Source organism: Cibotium barometz, chromosome 13 (genome assembly GCF_041138505.1).
Source record: "Cibotium barometz isolate CiBa-2024 chromosome 13, ASM4113850v1, whole genome shotgun sequence".
NCBI lineage: Eukaryota > Viridiplantae > Streptophyta > Polypodiopsida > Cyatheales > Cibotiaceae > Cibotium > Cibotium barometz.
In genome coordinates, this window is record NC_141058.1 from 33,128,836 (window position 1) to 33,149,955 (window position 21,120).

Sequence of the window (21,120 nt, forward strand, 5' to 3'; positions counted from 1 at the left end):
CGGAGGTCATACAGGCCCTCTGGGTGGACATCATCCACACCTTGAGAGGACACTGGGGGAAGCTTCAGGGCGACTCGGATCGCATGAGAGGTCGCCGCAAGGCTTTCCTCCGCACTTGGCAGCCTGGCCCTTTCCTCATCGCGAGGGGCGAGGATGTCACTTGGCACTATAGGCCTCCAGTTTGGCTTTTCTCACCTCCCACATGTACTACTAGGTAGCCCCCCCCAGAGAGCGGCCAGCCACGGGGGTGGAGCTCAGGTGTTCACTGTGTGTTTTTTTATCCCTCCTTGTGAGGTGAGTGAGCTTTGTAGCCTTATGGCGTTTTCTCATTAACTAATCGAAGGATCATTTTTCGGGGAAAAAAAAGGCTGTGATGAAAAAGATAAAGATGGGGATTTGGATTCGAAAGGGTGCCGCAAGTTTGTGGCAAATCATATAAAAGATTGTGATAAAATTCTATCCAGGCTTGAAGAGGTGAATCTTACTTTGTCTGCATTGAAATCAATGTTTGGGGTTGGTGAAGTACTAATCGTGGGGCATCTTTGTAGTACTAATGGGCGCAGACCTTGTCCAGCCAAGATAGATGCGATACAAAGAATGAAAGAGATATGCATTAATGTTACAGAGGTGAGGAGATTTCTTGGTGCATGTGTCTTTTATGTTATATGGATCCCACATTATGCACATGTAGCAGATCCTCTCTACCAACTTTTGAGGAAAAATCAGAGATTTTTATGGAGTGCTGCACATATTAAAGCTATGCGGAAGCTGAAATGTCTGCTCCAATCATCACCTACTCTAAGGAAGGTAGATTATGAGTGTGGCAGGCCTGTGATTGTAACAGTTGATACTAGTCCTACTGGGATAGGATGGACAGTAGGGCAAGATGATGAGGATGATCACAGGTATGTAATCAGGTTTGGAGCAAAGGTACTAAGCATTCGCCAGCGAAATTATCCGCAGATCAAGAGGGAGTTATTGGGAGTAGTCACTGCTCTAAAATGTGAAAAAGAATATCTTATTGGAGCATCCGTGCTTGTGAAAACTGACTGCTTGCCACTCCTTGGGATGATTGCAAGCTGCACCACTCCAGATATCGCTATGCTCAGGTGGATTGCCTATATCAAGTCACTAAATCCTGAGTTTGAGCATATTGCAGGGAAGGACAACCCAGTTGCAGATATGCTATCAAGAGCCAGGTATGAAGATGAAGAAGGGATGATTAGTGACATTGATGATGTAGGCACAAAGTTCTATACTACTGCACATGCAAAAGGGGACCATGCTTGCTTATCAAATGCACTTGAGTCTTTTACCGAGGAAATGTATGAAGGAGATTGGTTGCTTATTGGCCAATACTTGAGTACCTTGACAAGGCAGGAAAATTGGTCTGACTTAGAATTCAAGAGGATCCGTAGAAAGGCATATGGGTATTTCCTAAAGAATGGGTACCTGTGGAAGCATCCTAAGCAGAGGAATGCTATGCCACAGAGAGTTATATGTGATAAAGAGACTCAAGGGAAGCTCATGAAAGAATTCCATGAGAGTCTCTGGGCTGGACATCGAAGTGTGTGGGCCACCTTTACCAAAATAAAGGAAAGATATTGGTGGAAAGAAATGTACAAGGATGTATCCCAATATGTGGAAACATGCATGGTATGTCAAATGTACTCGAATGTGCGACATCGTGATGGCCTGCAACCAACCTACCCACCTGCCATGCACTACAAATGGGTAGTGGATCTAGTTACAATGCCCTTGGGAATCTGGCAGATGCGGTACGTAGTACTTGCAAGAGAGGACCTGACAAATCAGGTGGAAGGGCGTGCTCTTAGAACAAAGAGCACGGAAACAGTATGCAAATTTCTCTTGGAAGATGTGATTTGCCGGTATGGTTGTGTTGGGAAAATAACAGCTGACAGGGGTGAGCTAGATGCTGAAGAAGCAAGGGAATTCTTTTCTAGAATTGGCATCAAATTGGCCCTAACATGTGCTTACAACCCTGAGGGCAATAGTAAAAGCGAGCGAGGACATCCTCCAATCATTAAAGCTTTGGCTAAGGCATGCAGAGGAAGAATGCAAGAGTGGCCAAGGCTGCTACCATATGCTTTATGGGCTGACCGTACAACTCATAGCTCAGTGACAGGATACATGCCTGCAGAATTAATGTATGGTCAGAAGCCGGTAATGCCAGTTGAAGAAGTAGTCCCAACTTGGAATGTATTACCCTGGGTGGAAGAATTGAACAGGGAAGACCTCCTTGCATTGCGAATGAGGCAGTTGGAGAGAAGGCCTGAAGATGTAGAGCTTTCTAAAGCTCGTTTGAAAGATGCAAGGTTGAAAAATAAAGAAAGATTTGATAGAAGACACAGACTCCGGCCAAAACCCATTAAAGAAGGTGATTGGGTCCTAATGTATGATAGTAGTCTTGACAACCAGTTCACTGTGCAAAGGAAGTTTGCAAAAAGATGGTTTGGCCCTTACATTGTCAAGCATGTGCATGGAAATGCCACGTATACCCTGTGTGAGCTTGATGGAACAGAGATAAAGAATCTTGTAGCAGGCAAAAGGATCAAGATGTTTAAAAGAAGGCATGACAGTGATCCTTTTGACTCGCAGGAGACTCAAGATGAGAGGCTTGATAGTGATAGCATGAATATGGTTGAAGAGGAAGAGGATGATCTTCCTGGTAATGTAGAAGATGAAGACAACATCCAGATATATGTGGATCTTAATGATGACTTGGCACATACCGGAGGATGTACAGGTTTAGAGGGGGTGGATGTCGTGCCATGGCACGTCTATGGTGTGAAACTATGCATGTGAGGCCATTAAATGCAAATCCAGATGCATGGGATTAACTGCCACAGTGTACATGATGTATATATGCCTTTACGCGTAACAGGGCTTTTTTTTTGTTCATGTTTGTGTACATGGTTTTCATGTGAGCTTGGTGTTTTGAAGCAGATTCCGAGGGCTAGCAGAAGTCCCTGTGCCTTTGTACATAGGTTTGGATTATGCTTGTGGGTTTGACTGCTTTTACTGGTCTTTGAGACGGTGAAGTGCTCATAAGCCGTGCCTATCATGATTGAGTTGATATTAACACTTATTTGAGGCAGAAAACTTTTATGGTATATAATGGTCATGGTCATGATCACATGCTTTTGCCAAAGATGGCGAGGTCGTGAATAAAGGATGCCAAATTGGGTTTATTTGATAAGTGCATGGGAACAACCCCTTGAGAGGGATTTGGTTTAAATGAGCCTTAAGTAATGTTGATACTTATCAATCCAAATAAATGGGAGGAAATCAGGCGCAGCCAATTTTCGAAATTGGAAATGCGTGAATTCAGCTAAAAAGATGAAAGTTGGCCGCATCACCGGCGGGATTGGCAAAAAGACCAGAGAGCGCTGCATTTTCTGGTTTTTGGGGAGGAGAGAATGGAAATTTGGAGAGAACCAGAGCTCATTTTTTGCAAATTATCTTGCTTTGGAATTATAGCTTCTGTTCGAGCCTTGTAGGGGTTAGAATTGGAGAGTAATAGAAGCTTCATTTAGTGATATGCATTCCAAAAATTTTCAAATATGAAGCGAACTGCTGCCCGATTTTATGCAAGGAGAGAATTCGGCGTAGAAGCTCATGGAGATGACATGAAATTCGTTTTTTATGAAACAGAGATAAGCTTTTTATGAATTCGATTTCAAAAATCGTAATTCCTTAGAGTGGTAAAGGTTTTAGTTTTAAGGCTTTAATTACCTCAAAAACAAAAACTCTTGGTAAAAGCCTTAATGCTTATGGCCTTAGAGAGTGGAGAGTTTTTCTTGAATTTGAGAGTTTTGGAGTTTGAATGTTCCAAAGTTCAAGGTGATTTTGATTCTGGAACCTTGTAAGAGAATGCTTGATTGGATTTTAGTTTTGTGAACATGAAGCTTTTGGAAATTACATGATGATGTATATATGCCATATATTATTTTTGCTTTTGTGAGTTGTTGGAATCTGGAAGCAGGTTTTCATGAGATCAAGAGTCATCTTGAAATGGTGATGTTGGCAATATATGAAATATGTGATGTGAATGGTCACGTGTATGTGGAAATCTTTTGAAGATTGTGTTGTGCCTACATGTGTTATGTATGAGGCACTTGGATAAAGGGTCAGGAGATCTATGCTTGGAGCTGGTCATGCTCTTGACACATAACTTATGTGCAATCATCAAGTTGAATTTGGGGATGTTTTGAAGTGAATTGGCACATGTACATGTCAACCAAAATGGAGATGTCATATGCCCCTTGAAGAGATATATATTATGTTTCCTTGCTGGGATTTGAAACTACTCTCACAGCCAGAAGTCTCGCACTTGCCCAGCAATACCGCCCACGTCACAACAACGATCGGAAGCATCAATCATTACTTCAAACGGAAGAGTAGGATCTGCAATTGCCATAACGGGAAGGCAGTGAAGGGTTAGGGTTAGGGTTTACACAAGTTCAAGCAGGCGTGGAAACCAAGATGCAGAGAGAACACGACTTCAGTATGCTTGAATGATCAAAAAGTGAAGTACAATAGCCACATGATAGTGACCCTAAAGATAAGTGTTCACATGTCCGGCCATAAATGTGCCGGGTGGACCAAAACACTTATAAACTGCATATAAGTGAAACTGAGCTAAACTGGGGAAAAAACCTCCACTAACTGAAGTAAAAAGTGCCCCAGTAATCTACTGATGATCACTAGCATCCTCTGGGTGCATACACAGCATAAAACCCAACAAACCCCCCTGGAGTGTTATGTGATCACTGTACATCATCCACCAAAAGCAAACAAATTCAAAGCACTGCAGAATGCTTCAAATTTCAGACGTGGTAATGCCTTGGTGAAGATGTCTGCCACATTCTGATCTGTAGGACAGTAGATCAGACTGATATCTCCTGCCTGGAGTCTCTCCCGAACAAAATGATAGTGAATCTCAATGTGTTTCGTGCGAGCATGAAACACAGGATTCCTGGCCACAGCAATGGCACTCTGACTATCAGTATAGATAGGTGTAGGCTCCTCCACTGAAATATCCATATCAGTCCATGAGACGACGCAGCCAAACACACTCAACAGTAGTAGTGTAGGCTGCTCTGTACTCTGCCTCACAAGACGAAGTGGCCACTGTGGTCTGTTTCTTGCTTAGCCAAGAAATGCATGAAGAGCCAAGGAAGAAACAATTTCCACTAGTGGAATGTCTGGTATCAAAATCACCAGCCCAATCTGAATCACTGTAAGCGTGTAACTGCATGTCACCCCCCTCAGGATAAAGCAATCCAAGAGACAAGGTACCCTGCAAATAACGGAATACACGCTTCACAGCTTGCCAATGTGACAACCGTGGGCTGTGCATGAATCTGCTCAACTGAGAGACTGCATACTGAATATCTGGCCTTGTATTACACAAGTAAATGAGGCACCCAACAGCCTGAGCATATGTAGTGGCATCAAAGGAAACACTGTCATCTTGTAGTGACAGTTTCATCCCAGGCTCCATAGGAGTACTAATAGGCTTGCAATCCTGAAATTTAAACTTCTCCAGAAGTTTAGCAACATAACGTGATTGCAACAACCCAATGCCTCTGTTATCCTGCACAAACTGTATGCCCAAATAGTAATGTACAAGGCCCAAGTCAGACATGTCAAATGTCTGTTGCAGTATCTCCTTAAAGGCTGCAATTTTGTCATCATTTGATCCCATAAGCAAGAGATCATCCACATAAAGACTGATGACCAGCAGATCTGTCTCTTCTTTCTTTACATACAAAGTGGCTTCTGATGGACTGTTCACAAATCCCTGAGTGAGTAGAAAAGCATCTATTTTTGCATACCAAGCTCGTGGAGCTTGTTTCAAACCATACAAGGCCTTTTTCAGCCTGCAAACTTTCCCCTCATGACCATGTTCTGCAAAACCCATAGGCTGAAATACATAAACTTCCTCCTCGAGGTCCCCATGTAGAAATGCAGTCTTTATGTCCAACTGGTGAACAACCCAACCACGATGTGCAGCCAATGCAATGACACACCTAAGTGTCGACATACGGGATGTAGGAGCAAATGTTTCCTCATAATCAATGCCCTTCTTCTGTGCATAGCCCTTTGCAACTAGACGGGCTTTGTACCTGTCAATGGATCCATCTGCATGTCTTTTCAACTTATAGACCCATTTAGTACCAATTGCTTTCTTGCCTTTGGGCAGATCAACCAAATCCCATGTTTGATTCCTTTCAATAGAATCAAGCTCATCCTGCATGGCTTTGTTCCAATGCACATTATCTCGTGCATCCACAAATGAATCAGGCTCATCATCATCCTGTAAACTGGCTGCCATAACCAGATTCAAATCCATGATGTGTGCATGCTCATTGGTCCTTGTCTCCCTACGAGTACGACCAGCAAGAGGACCCTCTAAATGGCTGTCCTGTAATGTCCTCAAATACCATCTAGGTATGTGTCTGACCTGTGGTGCCTGCTGCCCCATATTTGGTTCAGCTTCTGGCTCATTTGGCTGCTGAATTTCTGCACCACCTACATCATTTGCTGGCTGTCCTGTACCCTCATGAGTTGGATCACCAACTGTGGAATGAAACTCCATGGGTAGTAGACCTTCAAACACATCATTTTCAGCCTGATTTGTCTCATAACCAGCCATGGATATTTCTGATTTTTCATCAAAAATCACATCCCGACTAGTGAATATCTTCCTGGATAGTGGGTCATATAACCTGTAGCCCTTGCTCTCACGGCTATACCCAACAAAAATGCATTTTGTGGCTTTATCATCCAGCTTCCTTCTCAACTCTTTGGGTATGTGTGCATATGCAAGACACCCAAAGATACGAAAATGCGATACAGAAGGCTTGCGGCCATGCCAAGCCTCAAAAGGAGTAATAGAAACCAATGCCTTTGTGGGACATCGATTCAAAATATGACAAGCACACATTACTGCTTCCACCCAAAAGATATGTGGTAGCCTTTTTGCCTTTAGCATACATCTGGCCATCTCCATGAGTGACCGATTCTTCCTTTCTGCAACCCCATTCTGCTGTGGAGTGTAAGGAGTAGTATACTGATGTTTTATACCTCTACTCCCAAGAAAGGAATTCAGCATATGTGACATATATTCCCCCCCTCGGTCAGAACGGAGAGTCTTCACCTTGCATCCTGACTCTGTCTCAGCAAGTGCTACAAAGGCCAAAAATGCATCATATACCTGTGATTTCTGTGTCAAAGGATAGACCCAGCATATACGAGAGAAGTCATCAATAAATGTTGCAAAATAAAAGCAACCACCTAATGACTTCGTCTGCATGGGACCACAAAGATCACTGTGTATAAGTTGCAACTTTGCAGTTGCTCTTAGAGCCTGATCACGTGGGAAGGAAAACCTGTGCATTTTTCCCAAAATACATCCTTCACAAATGTGATCTGGAGGCTTCTCCATGAGAGGTAGATCTGTAAACATGTTATGTCGCTGCATAAGCATAAGACTACCAAAATTTACATGCCCCATGCGAGCATGCCATAACTCCGCATCAACCATAGCTGGAGTAAGAGTGAATGCATGATAAGCAGACTGATCCACTGGCTGAAATGCATCCAACTGATAAAGTCCATGACATAATGTACCAGTAAGCATCAAGGTCAAGGCATTAGCTTTGTCTCTGACCATGCATTTATCATCATCAAAGTGGACTTGCATTCCACAATGTGCCAAAGAAGAAATGGACAACAAATTCTTTTTTATCCCTGGTACATATAAGGCATCTGTAAGGCGGAGAATGGAGCCATCAATGGCTGTGAGCTGAATCTCCCCAATGCCACGAACTGGATATGAGGCATTGTTGGCACACTGAACAGTTTTGCCAACAGGGGCAGGGCCAACATGACTAAACAAATCCCTGCGAGATGTGATATGCTTTGAGGCACCACTATCAAAATACCAAGTACATGCATGCTCTGTCAAATTGAGTGCCTGTGAAGACCAAGAGGCATCATAGCTGCATGTATAAAAACAGTAATCCCTGTCCTCAACAAAAGATGCAGTCTCTGGAGGAGCTTTAGAAGCATCATTAACAGACATCCCAGCTTCCTTTGCCTTCTCTTTGGCAATCCTCTTCCTACATTCCGTGATATAGTGACCTGGCTTCTTACAGTAATGACATTTGCCCTTCTTCTTGGGCTGTCCATCACTTTTCTTGGTATCCTGTGAAGAACCACCATCACCTGAATTTTGATTTGCACTCTTTGGCTGAGTTTTTCCTTTCCCCTTTTGACCTGTAGTAAATGCTTGTTCAGCATTTGTGTTCATATTCATATTCTTCCTCATTTGCTCCTCTTGTAGTAAGAGAGCAACAAGTTCCTGATATTTGAGGGGTTCAACTTCCTCATGCTGAGGTTCAAAGAGGTATGAAAAGCCAAGTAACATCTTGGCAAAGAGTGCAAGATGGTGGACACAAGCTGTGTCTCAGGAATAATCTCATCCACATTGATGAGTTGCTCTCTCAAATCCTGCAGCTTGTTTAAGTGGCTAGACATATCATCTCCTTCATTCATTTTCTGATTTTCCAGCTCTCTTTTCAAAAATGAGATCCTAGCCTCATTACGAGCAGCATACATCTGCTCCAAAGTCACCCATGCATTCTGTGAAGAGCCAGCTGAATGAATATGAGGTATAATGGACCTCTGTACTGACAATGCAATGAGTGACAAAGCTTGTGCATCCCTAGCATCCCATGTCTTTTGAGCATTTGTTCTTTGAACAGGCAATGGCTGTCCTGGAGCCTGTACCTGTTGTCCTCGTCCACGAGCACCCCCTTGGGGAGGAGTCTCTGGAGCCAATGGACCTGGACGTGGTTCATCACCACTAACAAAATCCCAAAGACCTTTTGCCACAAGCACATTTTTCAGCATAAAACTCCACAAGGAGTAGTTCGTGCCATCCAATTTGTCTTCCTTAGACAAATATGTGAATACATCACTTTGCTGTTGATTTGCCATTATGCTTTACGCACAACGTTGTACCTGTTTACCAAAAAACCCAATAGCAGAAACCCTGATAATAACTGTACTCCACTGAATACAGTTCACCCAAATATGCCTATACTCTCAATCCTCTGAATGTGCAGCTCAATGCACCAATGACTGAGTAGAGCAGCAAATGGCGTACACAATGCCAAAATGCCCCAAAAATGCCCAAATTTGTTGCACCCAAACTGTGCAAAAAACCTGTATATTTCCTTGCTAGAAAATCTGCCTTTTGTGCCTGTATATTTTCACAGAGAAAATAAAAATGCCCAATATTCAAAATATGTAATGCTTACCACTTCTGTGCTGAGCAGAAGTACAGTCGACTGTATTGTGCAGGTACACAGCAACTACAGTCGATGTGCTGTACGGAAGCAGGTACGAAAGCAGTACAGAAGCTGAAGGCTAATTTGCAGTCGAATGTTGACGTGGCAGATTCTGGTCGGCTCTGACAGGTACGAAAGCTGTACAGGGTGCTGCAGCGTTGAGGCAACCAGGTACAGAACTCTTGAAGGCGGCGCTTACTGTACGGGCAGGTACAGTAGTTGTAGGCGACGCCTGTTGCAGACCTCGACTGAAGGCGACCAGGTACGGGCAGCAGGCGCAGAGGTTACCTGACAGTAATATTGAAGGCGGCGCTTGACTGGATGTACGGGCAGCAGGCGCAGAGGTGTAGCTGAAGGCGGCGCAGTCTGGATGTACGGGCAGCTAGCACACACGTGTAGCTGAAGGCGGCGCAGACTGGATGTACGGATGCTGTACGGGCAGCAGCAACAAAAGCTTGGCAGTGTACGGGCAGGGCAATGCAGAGCTTCAATGCTCTGATACCAATTGAAGGCAGTGAAGGGTTAGGGTTAGGGTTTACACAAGTTCAAGCAGGCGTGGAAACCAAGATGCAGAGAGAACACGACTTCAGTATGCTTGAATGATCAAAAAGTGAAGTACAATAGCCACATGATAGTGACCCTAAAGATAAGTGTTCACATGTCCGGCCATAAATGTGCCGGGTGGACCAAAACACTTATAAACTGCATATAAGTGAAACTGAGCTAAACAGGGGGAAAAAACCTCCACTAACTGAAGTAAAAAGTGCCCCAGTAATCTACTGATGATCACTAGCACTCCTCTGGGTGCATACACAGCATAAAACCCAACAAAAGCTACTTGTGCTTCGGGGGACCATTGAAGCCTTTCGTACTTTGTCAACTCAGTTAAAAGGGTTGCAATTTCGGACAATAGGTACACCTTCGTGTGATAAAAGTTAGCAAGACCCAAGAAAGATCTCACATCAAAAACTGTCACTGGAATTGGCCACTTGACAATAACTTTAATCTTCTTAGGATACACTGAGATGCCATCTACGGAAATAATGTGTTACTCTAGACGAACTGTGAAAAATTCACTCTTCTTCTTGTTGATGAAGAGAACATTGGCTCGAAGAATTGAGAACACAATCCGAAGATGCTCTTTATGCTCAGTGACTGTCTTACTACAGACCAAAATATCATCTAGATAAATGATGACAAACTTATCCAGATGTGGTCCAAATATCTCATTCATAATAGTCATAAATGTAGTTGGGGCATTGGTTAACCCAAAAGGAATTACCAAGAATTCATAATGACCATACTTCGTTCAAGAAGCTATCTTGTACTCATCTCCTTGACAAATACGAATCTGATGATACCCGAACTTCAGGTCAATCTTGGAGAACACCTTCACACCAAGAAGTTGATCACACAGTTCATCGATGCGTGGCAAGGAAAATTTGTTCTTAATTGTCAGCTTGTTAAGTGCACGGTAATCAATGCAAAGACGCATTGAACCATCTTTCTTTTTCACCAACACGACTGGAGCACCAAAGGGACTCTTGCTTGGGCAAATATGTCCTTTGTCGAGAAGTTCCTTGAGCTTCTTTTGGATCTCTTGCAATTTTGCAAATGAGACATGATAAGGAGCTCTAGAAGGCGGAGTACCACTAGAGATGAGTTCAATTGGATGATCCACTAGACGTTTGGGCAGCAACTCATTAGGTAATTCATCTGGAAACACATCAACAAACTCTTGAAAGAATGGCTGCTGCAAATAGGAGATTGTTGATGGCGAGGCTGAATCGTCTGCGTCTATTTGCCCGCACCATGAGAAGGGCTACTTGCGTATTTCTTTTGCAAATTAACCGCTTGGCTTGCAATACGGAAATGACTGGAGGAGGCTTATGACTGAAAAGTCCTTGTAAGTGAAAACATCGATTTCCTTTGACGAATGGCAATGTATGATTCCAAAAACTGATTAAGGGATCATATGGGTACAACCATGCTTGCCCAAGGATGATGTCATAGCGAGAGAGAGGCATGACTTCAAAATCCAGCTTATGTCGATAATTGTTGATTGAAAAGGACAACCCTACAACCAACTTGTCGCATTCCAAGGTAGAATCATTTGCTAATTCGATTGTAGAAGGATGTTTATTCTGCTTGGTACGAAGATGAAGTCGTCTGCCCATAGTGGTGCCAACGGAGTTTGTGGAACAACCATTGTCGATCAGAACATTTACAAGCTTATCCGAAACTGAACCAAGGAGGGTAAGCACTTGGAACACCAAGGGGACTTGAGCTTGTGCAACGGTCTCCGTATCACAGTCATCTGCTTCTTGGGCTGTAACTGGAGAGACTACAATCAGCAAGATGGAACTAGCAATCTTCTTGCTTTAATTTGATGCTCTCGGACCATAATCCGATGTCGAGACTTCAAAATTGGAATTCTTCTGGACATTACTGATATCGTGCCGCTTAGGACACTCGAACCAGCGATGGTCACCACCACAGATTGTGCACAAGCCATCTCTTGGGACTCTATGGTTGTGCTACTGGGGAAGGGAATCACGGCACTGCTCACAAGTGGAACTCTGTCCCCGATCGCGGCCCTCACGACCGAGTGTTCAACTAGAGTCGGAGTCGTACAACACATTGGATGGTCGATTGGAGGAGTCTCCAAAACGACTTAGCCGGAAATTTGAAGTCGGGTTTTGTTGTTGTTGCTGTCGAAAGTTTGATTGCTATCGAGGTTGTTGTTGACATCTCCTTGTTGAGAAGTCGAGGGCCTTTGGAATCGATCTTGCCGCGGTTGTTGTCGAGAAGACCGACCTTGATCTTGTCTAGCACTGGGAAAATTAATATTGTTGATGCGCTCTGCAAACTGAATGGCATCCTAGACTGAGGTTGGGTTGTACTTCTGAACTTCACGTCTAAGTGATGGATGTAGACCTTTCACAAAGTAATGGAGCTTGTCTGCCGTTGTGAGATTGGCCACCTTGAGTTTCAACTCCGTGAATTGGGTAATGTACGATGACAAAGAGCCACTTTGGGAAAGATAGCGAAGCTCCGTACATGCCCAAAAATCTGTCTATTGGTTCAAACTGCTTGCGAAGGGCACGCTGAAACTTGTCCCAAGTATAAGTAGTCTTTTGATCCGCTACACGGCGTTGCCACCTTAAAAAGGTTGTGCCCAACAAGAGGGAGGAGGTGAATGCGACTTTCTTAGGCTCCAACAGATTATAATTCCCAAGTACAAATTCATTTTAAAAATCCACTGGTCTACTAATCTTTTGATTCTTTTTCCATCGTACAGTTGAGGTTCTTTTAAATCAATTTTCTTAGAATTATTGACTTCAAATAAGCAATACAAGATTCTTACATCTTCGTTATCGACATCTAGAGGAATGTCACCCGGATCTTCTGCAGAGGGACCGCCACTAAAGCTCTAGAACTCGAAGGAGAGGGCACTGCTACAGCCTTCGTCTAGATGGCATCCATTTGGGAAGTCAACTTCTCCATCATTCGCTCAAATTGGAGCTACATCGTCAGCATTTGAGACCGGAGCTGCTACAACTTGCTGGGTGGTTCAGCACGGTCTTCATAGGGAAAATTGGATGGGACATTCTCTCCTGCTCTTCCATACAACTCTTGCTATACCTAATTCTAAGGCTAATTTGCTGATTTAGGGTTTCTGATTTTTAGGGCTAGGGTTAGGGTTTTTTTATGTGGGAATCCTACAAGCTAGAACTTGTTTGCTATGATACCACTGTGAGGATTTCTACCTCTTAATCCTTCTATTAACTATTCTAATCACATGATTAAGAACTAGAGAGACAAGACTCGCAAGATTAAGCCTAAGAACTTGAGTTTATTGAATTGCACACGGGTGCCCTCTTTAAATAGGGGCTGAAGAGTTACAATCAAAGAGTCGTGTCCCTATGCAGGCTCATGCCCTTTCATGAATAGGTGTGTTTTTAGACTATTAGTCATGTCCTTTGTGAAGTGGTGTGTCCCTTGACTGGTGACCACTCGAGAAGGCACAACTCTTCACTTAATGAATAATAATAATATTAGTCACAAATCATGACAATCTGAGATGAGATGAAGTTCACTGTAGAGCAATTGTCAAACATGAAGAGGGCAAGGTGATCCTTGAGTTGACCCCATGCTTTAAATAACTCTCTCTCAATTGGAGCATGAGAAGTCTTCCCTTGTACATCCAGTATAGTATCAACTAGCGGCTTCTTTTCCTTCTCACTTAACTGCTTCGGGCAATGTCTAAGCACATGCTCTTTACTACCACACTGGAAACATTTGCCCTCCTTCATATATTCAACTTTATCTTGTCTGAAGAGTCCCAGATTGTCCCTTTTCTTTCTTTTTACGGGGCTGATTTGATTCAGCATTTGCAGCCCTCTTTTGCCCCTTTGCATCACGTGATTCGGACTTTTACTGTCCCGACTTATGCAATTTCGGACCAGCCTTATAGTCCTCTTACCCAAACATGCATTTATCCTCTCTGTGAGGTGCTTCACATGCACTTTTCCAGCTGCCATGGCTGACGCAAATACCTCCTAAAAATTAGCACGAGGGTAGAGGTCTACGCTGTCCTGAATGATAGGTTGTAAACCAGCTTCGAACTTTCTTAGCTTCTCTGCCTCAGAGATATGGAGAAAAGGTAAGACTTTGAAGCAGACTTTCCAAAAACGTGCATGGTATGATTGCACCTTTTCATGCTCTTTTTGCCCAAGAGAGTCCCACTCCTTAATGATATCTCTCTCGAAATGGGGACATAGAAACTGCTTGTGGAATGTCTCTTTAAAATCTTTCCAAGTCTTCGGTCCAGTGCCGAGAACCTTTTCGGCTAACCACCAAGAACTAGCAATGTAACATGCAACGGAATTATGCATAGATGAAGGATCCTGTCACACAAAGTCCCACAGAGCCTTCTTTATTATAAGTTTTGCAAGTCTTTAGCAATCCACTTTATCACTTCACAATTTAAGAGATGAGAGAGAAAGAAAGAAAGATTTTATTAACGTCTTCCAAAAGACCGAACTCGGCCTATGAGACAAATCGGTGTACCTGTATGGGGTATCCTCTGTCATCCCAACAAAATGAAAAAGTACTGAACTAAAAAGCTGAATCTGGGTGTGCAATAAGTACAATGAGTGGTGAAGGGGATGGAGCTCTACTACTAGGAGAATGCAAAGCTATATGCATGGAATATACAATCATGATATGCAACCTAGCTAGCTCCATCCTCTACCATACCGGGGGTATAAAATGGTATACATCAATGAAGGGGTATCCACAGCTCCCTGAAGAACATGCCTGGGTGTGCTCTGAAGCGAGCCAGTCGCTCCGCACCCTCTCTGTGAAACTGAGCTCTGATCTCTGTCATCTCTCTCTCTGGTATAGACGTGGTGTCCGAAAGCCAAGTGTCCTCTGTCTCCTGCGGGCTCTGAGTGTCTCTGCTCTCTGGAGAGTTATTCCCTGCCGTGTAGGGGCTGGGAGTGGGATGGATCTCTGAAAAAATGTAGTAATCTGTGTCTGTCGTCCCCCCTCTGGAGCTGTCTGAGCCTGTAATGATGTCTCCCTGTGGCGCTGTATGTCTAGAATGAATCTCCCCAGTATGCGCTCTTCTGCTGCCTCAAAGATCTGGTGTAGGGAATGTGGCTCTCTGAATAAAATGGGATATCTCTCTCTGATGGCTGTATATGCTCTGCATCTGCATACATAATGCTCCTCACTCTCCACCTCCTCTCTGCACAATCTGCATACCCTCTCCTCTCGGGGGATCCGTGCTGCTCTGCCAGTCTCAATCTCCAATCGGTGTGATGAAACTCTAAGCTGACCAATAGCCACTCGGGAGCCGCGTGGTAAAAAGCCCTCCATGTATCTAGGCCTCTATAAATCCATCATCAGTGATACTCATGAAGTGATCTCTGTAGTATAGCATCTTCGGTGGAAGAGGTTGTGTAGGCGATATCCATGTCTCTCGTGTATAGAGCTGCCATAGATCCTGTCTCAATACTCTGTTCCTCTCACTATGAGAGACGGATATGTGGTGCATCCCTGTCATACTGGAATGGTGGTAGATGACCCATGTCTAGGCCATGCTGTGAGAACCAATGTGTGACCTGTGAAAACCAATGTGTGACCTGTGCATACCATGATCCTCTGTCTCCTGCCTCAGCCAGCTGTCTAGATGCCTCAAAAGCTCTGTATGACAATCTGTCCTGTGGCATCTCTCTGAATCTGTCTAGCAGGCATATAGTCTGGAATATGGCCTCTACCATCATAGGAGGCGCAGCAAACTCTGCTCGGATAATGTCATGAGGTACTGACGGTTTGCTGCGTATCATGCGTGCCATCATGAGGGCCTGTGGTCTCTCTATCTGTGTCCACCAATGGGTAGCAAGGCCTGGCGCCCATACCGCTGCTCCATACATCAATGCCGGTGTGACTAATGTGTCAAATAGCCACCCCTTCGTCCGAGGCTCCTGAAAATGCGCCTGGTGGGACTGTCTCTCTAGCATAGCCAATGCTGCATATCCCCGTGTCAATCTAGCTCTGGCTGCTGAACCCATGGTGAAGCGTGTGGCTGCTGTAGAGAAGGTACCCCCTAGGTACACGTATGATGTCACCACCTCCACCTGGCGTCCTGCGAGAGTGAATGTCAGCTGACTCCTGCCCTGTCTCGATGTATGAAAGACCATAACCTTGGTTTTCCCAAGGTTCACAGTAAGACCCCTCTGTGTGCAGAAATCATCGAGTGCATGTAGATGCTGCTGTAGACCACCTGGAAACTCAGACACTAATACAATATCATCAGCATAAAGCATAATATGTACTGAGGTACCTGCTAAATCAACTCCATCTCCGCCTCCCCGTGTAATGAAGTCAGCCACCTCATCAATGTATAACCCAAATAGCGTGGGGGAAAGTGGGCATCCTTGCTTCACACCAATGGTGCTAGCAATAGTCTCGGACATACCTCCTGGACATCTGACTCGTCCAAAAACCTGCTTATATAATGCATAGATGCCCCATGTCATATCTGCTGGTATGCCAAGAGACTGCAGGCGCTGAAAGAGCCTCTCTCGTGGTACTGTGTCAAATGCCTTGCGGAAATCCACAAAGCAGCAATAGAGCTTTCTCTTCCTCACTCTGGTCTGATCAATCATACATCTCAAAGTGAATACATGGTCAGTGGGTAGAGAAAGCTCTCCTGAAGCCTGCCTGCCCTGATGAGCGTAAACCTGCTCGCTCAGCATATAAGCTAAGCTCTTGCTCCAACACTGCACCATAGAGTTTGGCCAGCACGTGGCCAACCATAACCGTCCTGTAGTTGCTCAGATCGAGCATATCCCCTGTTTTGTGAATCGGCACAATGGTGTGCATCGTCCACTCCGCAGGCAAACCCTCTGCTAGTGCCCTGTTAAACAGGTGTGCAAGAAAAGGAGCCAAAAAATCTACTACATATATGAGATGCTCACCCTGCAGGCTCATATGATCGGCGGCCCGTCCATGCTGTAAGCAGCGGATAGCTTCCTGTACCATCGAGTGGGTAAAGAAGCTAGCTGTGGTAGGTCGAGGCTCCTGTGGCTAAGGTATAGGTGGCTGCTGTGGGGCGTGGTATAGGCCCTCTGCATATGTGTGCCATGTCTGTGGGTCTGCAATAGGTGTCGGTGTCCGGGGCTCTCTGAAGTGCCGCCATGAGACAAGACTATCTCTACTCATGAAGAAATGAAAGATCTCTAGCTCCTGTATCTCTGCGAAGGCCCGCCTTTTGCGGCGAGTAAGTCTCCTCATCTCTCTCCTCGACTCCTGCTCTGTGATGGCTCCCAAGGCTCTCTGTATGCAGAGACATGAGTATAGGGCTCTGCACTCGTCATCATACCATCTATTCTGGGGCATTGTCCCAAATCTCGCAGGCTCTCCTCAGTGTACACGATGTGGGAAGCTCTGTAATGCAGCCGTGTGTAGGAGTGATGCCAGCTGGGCTGTAATGGTATTCATAGGTGCCAGGGGATCCATGAGTAGGAGCCCATCCTCTACTCTGCCAGTGTATATGTCTGCCATGTCATGTGTGAAGTAGATGGTAGTGTGTGGCGTCGATATGTGGGGTGCTGGTGATACTAGTGATCCGGCTAGTGAAAATGCCAAGTATGTATGATCTGCCCCAATAGGACGAGGTGGAATGGAGAATGAGGTGACAAGCTGTGATGCCTCCAAAGACCCCATAATGTAGTCTACCACCGTGCCTCCGGTCCGTGTATGACCCCCATGTGGGAAGCATGTTAGCCCTCCTGATCCCGGCCACTGTAGCATCCCGTTATAAATAACGAGACGATGCCTGGCTCCCAACTCTAGTAAGTGGTCCCCATAATGTCCTCTGTCTGGTCCAATGTCCTCTGATGCCTGACTAATGATATCACCCCATATAGTACTAATGCACTGAGACCCAAAAATCTCAACACCCTCAATAGCCTCCGTGCATCTAGCTCTCCAAATCTGCCATGCTGTAATACTGGCAATAATCTCCCTACTAGTGTCAATCCTCTGTTTGGGGGGTGTATAATCAGAGTGAGGAACATCCTGCAATAAACCATAAACCATGCTGGGCAATACCTCGGTCCTCTACGAATGAAAATAGCACACTGCCCTCGTAAAAAAAGCTGCGGACCGGACTGGGAGAGCCAAGCAACTGCCCCCCAAGTCACATGCATGGCTCGGCCACTCAATTTGCCCGCCATTCTTGGCATGGTGTTTTTGTGTAAGGATACTATTATTGTGAAGGTGCTGAGAGAGAGAGAGGGAGACGTGCAACGGAAGACTTGCAAACACAATCATATATGAGTAGACCCAACCTAATCCTTGTCTTATATACAATGAAATAATGTACAACTAGTTATTCTGAAGTACAAATGTGATCGATCCTGCTGATCTCAGCCCAAGTCGCCGACTAGTGTGCTGAAGAGCCTTGAGTACAGAATACATGATTGAAGTTGGAGGCTGGAGGCACCTATTTATAGGACAATGAGGGGGGTGGTCCGCCTGCTGTGGGTCCCTGCTAGACTGGGCAGCCCAACACATGTACCCACAGGTGGGCTACCCTGGCTGTACTCTCTGCCCAGTCGGTCAATCTGGTGGAGGTGGGTCACATTCTGAGTCTTTTTACCCGTATGCCCTTTTTCATACTTAATGTAGAAGTGTTTCTACTGGAAAAAATATATTATCCTACCAGAGTAATAGAATCTGTTTCAAAGGTAGAACTTGCCTGAATCTGAAGATCACGAGCTATAACCTTTTGTTTTGTTGGAGGCATTGAGTCCGTAGCAGACCCACGTTTCCCTACATATCCAACCCAAGCAAGCTTACATACATCTATCTTATGAATAATCAATGTAATCAAGTTGTTCTTTATCTTGTTATGACACTGCTAGTGCAAGTCAGAACTGGTCAAACTGAAATGAAGCATTATTGGGTGTTTGATCAAGGTTATGGATGTTTTCCATTGTCATATGTGTTTATGTACATAGAAGTACCCTGGCAGAACTTTCTAAATAGAGCTTGATTACATGCTGCCAGAGTTGTATGCTTGATCATCCTTCTCCTATTTCTATCAATACAATGTGGTGTCTATGCCCCTAAGGCTATACGAAGGGAAAATTAGGATCCACAAGAATAGACCTGGAAAGAAATTTTGATACAATTTCTTGCTTTTGAGAGAGAGAGAGAGAGAGAGAGAGAGAGTTGTATATTTATTCAATGATACGTAACATCGCATCTGGCGACTGCAACCAGCCAAACAACTACTCATTTTCTTTAATACACTGCTAGAATAGGGGAAAGTTAATTGTGCGTGAGGAAAAGAAACCATCTCATGAGGCAGATTAGAGCACCTCCCAACCTACTTTTGTAATCTTCTTGGCACCATCTTTGAAACACTAGATGCCATAGAAAGATTACTCACATGCTTCCATTGCTTGTGCATGATAGTCTTCAAGCGTTTCACCTGTCTACCTTGCTGCAATATTTATGCCGAGACCGATCATATGGAGTTGCACAGAGGCCATTCAAGTAATGACAGCAAAGTAATGCAAAGAGGCATTGAATGAATGTCTCGCTCAAGACCTAGGATGGGCTAGACATTTCTATCACAAAGGATTTTCCGGGTGAGGTAGACTAAGAAGAGGGGGTGGGATAGACTAAGCAGTCATGGGCTGTGATGAACTTAATCAATAGCCCATTGGCGTCATATCCAAAGTCTTATAGTTTTTCAACCTTAGGCTGCTTACACACAGCATGCCCAGCCCCTGCCCCAGCCCCTGCCCACTCCTTTTTCCAGCTAACATTCCTACAAAAGGGGAGATCTCCCCCGCCCATACCTCATGGACGGGGGGAGTCTGCCCCATCCATCACCTACCCATCCTCATTTTCAGCTGACACGCATGATAGGCAGGGATGAGTCTTAGTGAAGACGTTTATCGCCATAAAACAAGAGAAATGGGAGGGTTTTGGATACACTCCTCTATCCAAGTATCACCATAAAACAAGAGAAATGAAAGGGCCTTGGATCCTCCTCTATACATGTATGTATGGAGAAAGCATACCTTGCGGGGCCTTGGAGAGATCGTAGAGTCCGCCAAGGAGCACTGGCGTCCACGTGATGGAGGCGCCGCATCGGTACGCGACTTGCTCCACCTGCAAGGACGCCAGGTAGGCGTAGGGGCAGGCGATGTCGAACGCGAACTCGAACGAGGCACCTGCCATGGCTACTGTGCATGTACATTACTACATAACAGTCGTCAACTTATGATGTAACCTTCTCTACCTCGGCGCTGTCCGGGAGGCCGCCTTTCTTTGGTGCCGGCCGGCCATCCAACTAAGAATTGGCTTATATTTCTATTGCTTGTTCCACTATTATTATTATTATTTTCTCAAGAAAGAGACTTCTATTAAGTATGAAAAAGGCATACTACAATCACAGCTATAAGCCGGAATAGAATAGAATCACCCCAATATGTAAGGTGATTTCAACCATTGAGGAGCATCATGATGCCATAAGATATCTATGGGACTAGAGAAAAAGAAAATGCCATGTTCCAAGTCCCACATAAATATAACGTGCTTTGCCTGCGTGAAACGAGAGGGCCCCTGAATATGAGCCCAAGTAGCCACGAGAGTATGGATGATATCACCCCATATAGTACTAATGCACTAAGACCCAAAGATCTCGTCAATAGCCTCCATGCATCTAGCTCTCTAGATCTGCCATGTTGTAATACTAGCAACAATCTCCCAACTGGTGTCAATCCTCTGTCTGGGGGATATATAATTAGAGTGAGGGATATCCTGCAACAAACCATGCTGGGCAATACCTCTACAAATGAAAATAGCAGAGTCTGTACCACTGCCCTCGTAGAAAAGCAGCGGACCGAACTGGGAGAGCCAAGCAACTGCCCCCCAAGTCACATGCATGGTGCGACCACTCAATTTGCCCATAAGTTAGGCTATAGAACCCCAAATCTGTTGTGCAGTGCTGCATCCCCATAAACAATGCTATACAGTCTTAGAATCTGTCGCACATCTTTGGCAGCAGGTAGGTGCTACACCGAAGACTGATATCCACTGATTGGTGGGAAGACCATAATGTAAAAATAACCAAAAGAAATGGGAGATCTGACTCCTTCTGTATGAATGCCAGAGCCTATGTCAATATTTGCACTGTATCGCTGGA

The 21,120-nt window shown here is 44.7% G+C and overlaps 1 protein-coding gene across 3 annotated transcripts in view; it reads right to left on the reverse strand.

Moving 5' to 3' along the window:
* LOC147632611 (uncharacterized) overlaps nt 1–20,225 on the reverse strand; it is a 171,836-nt gene extending 151,611 nt beyond the window's left edge. For 2 of the 3 annotated variants that reach the window (XM_086807394.1, XM_086807395.1), the window contains exons 1-2: nt 19,994–20,225; nt 18,658–18,731 (exon numbers count right to left, since the gene is read on the reverse strand). In XM_086807394.1, coding sequence (XP_086663520.1) covers nt 18,658–18,731; nt 19,994–20,153 — 234 coding nt within the window. In that variant the 5' untranslated portion in view covers nt 20,154–20,225. The remainder of the gene's footprint in view (nt 1–18,657; nt 18,732–19,993) is intronic. The other variant, XM_086807396.1, reaches the window with a different exon arrangement.
* Between the last annotated feature and the right edge of the window lie 895 nt (nt 20,226–21,120).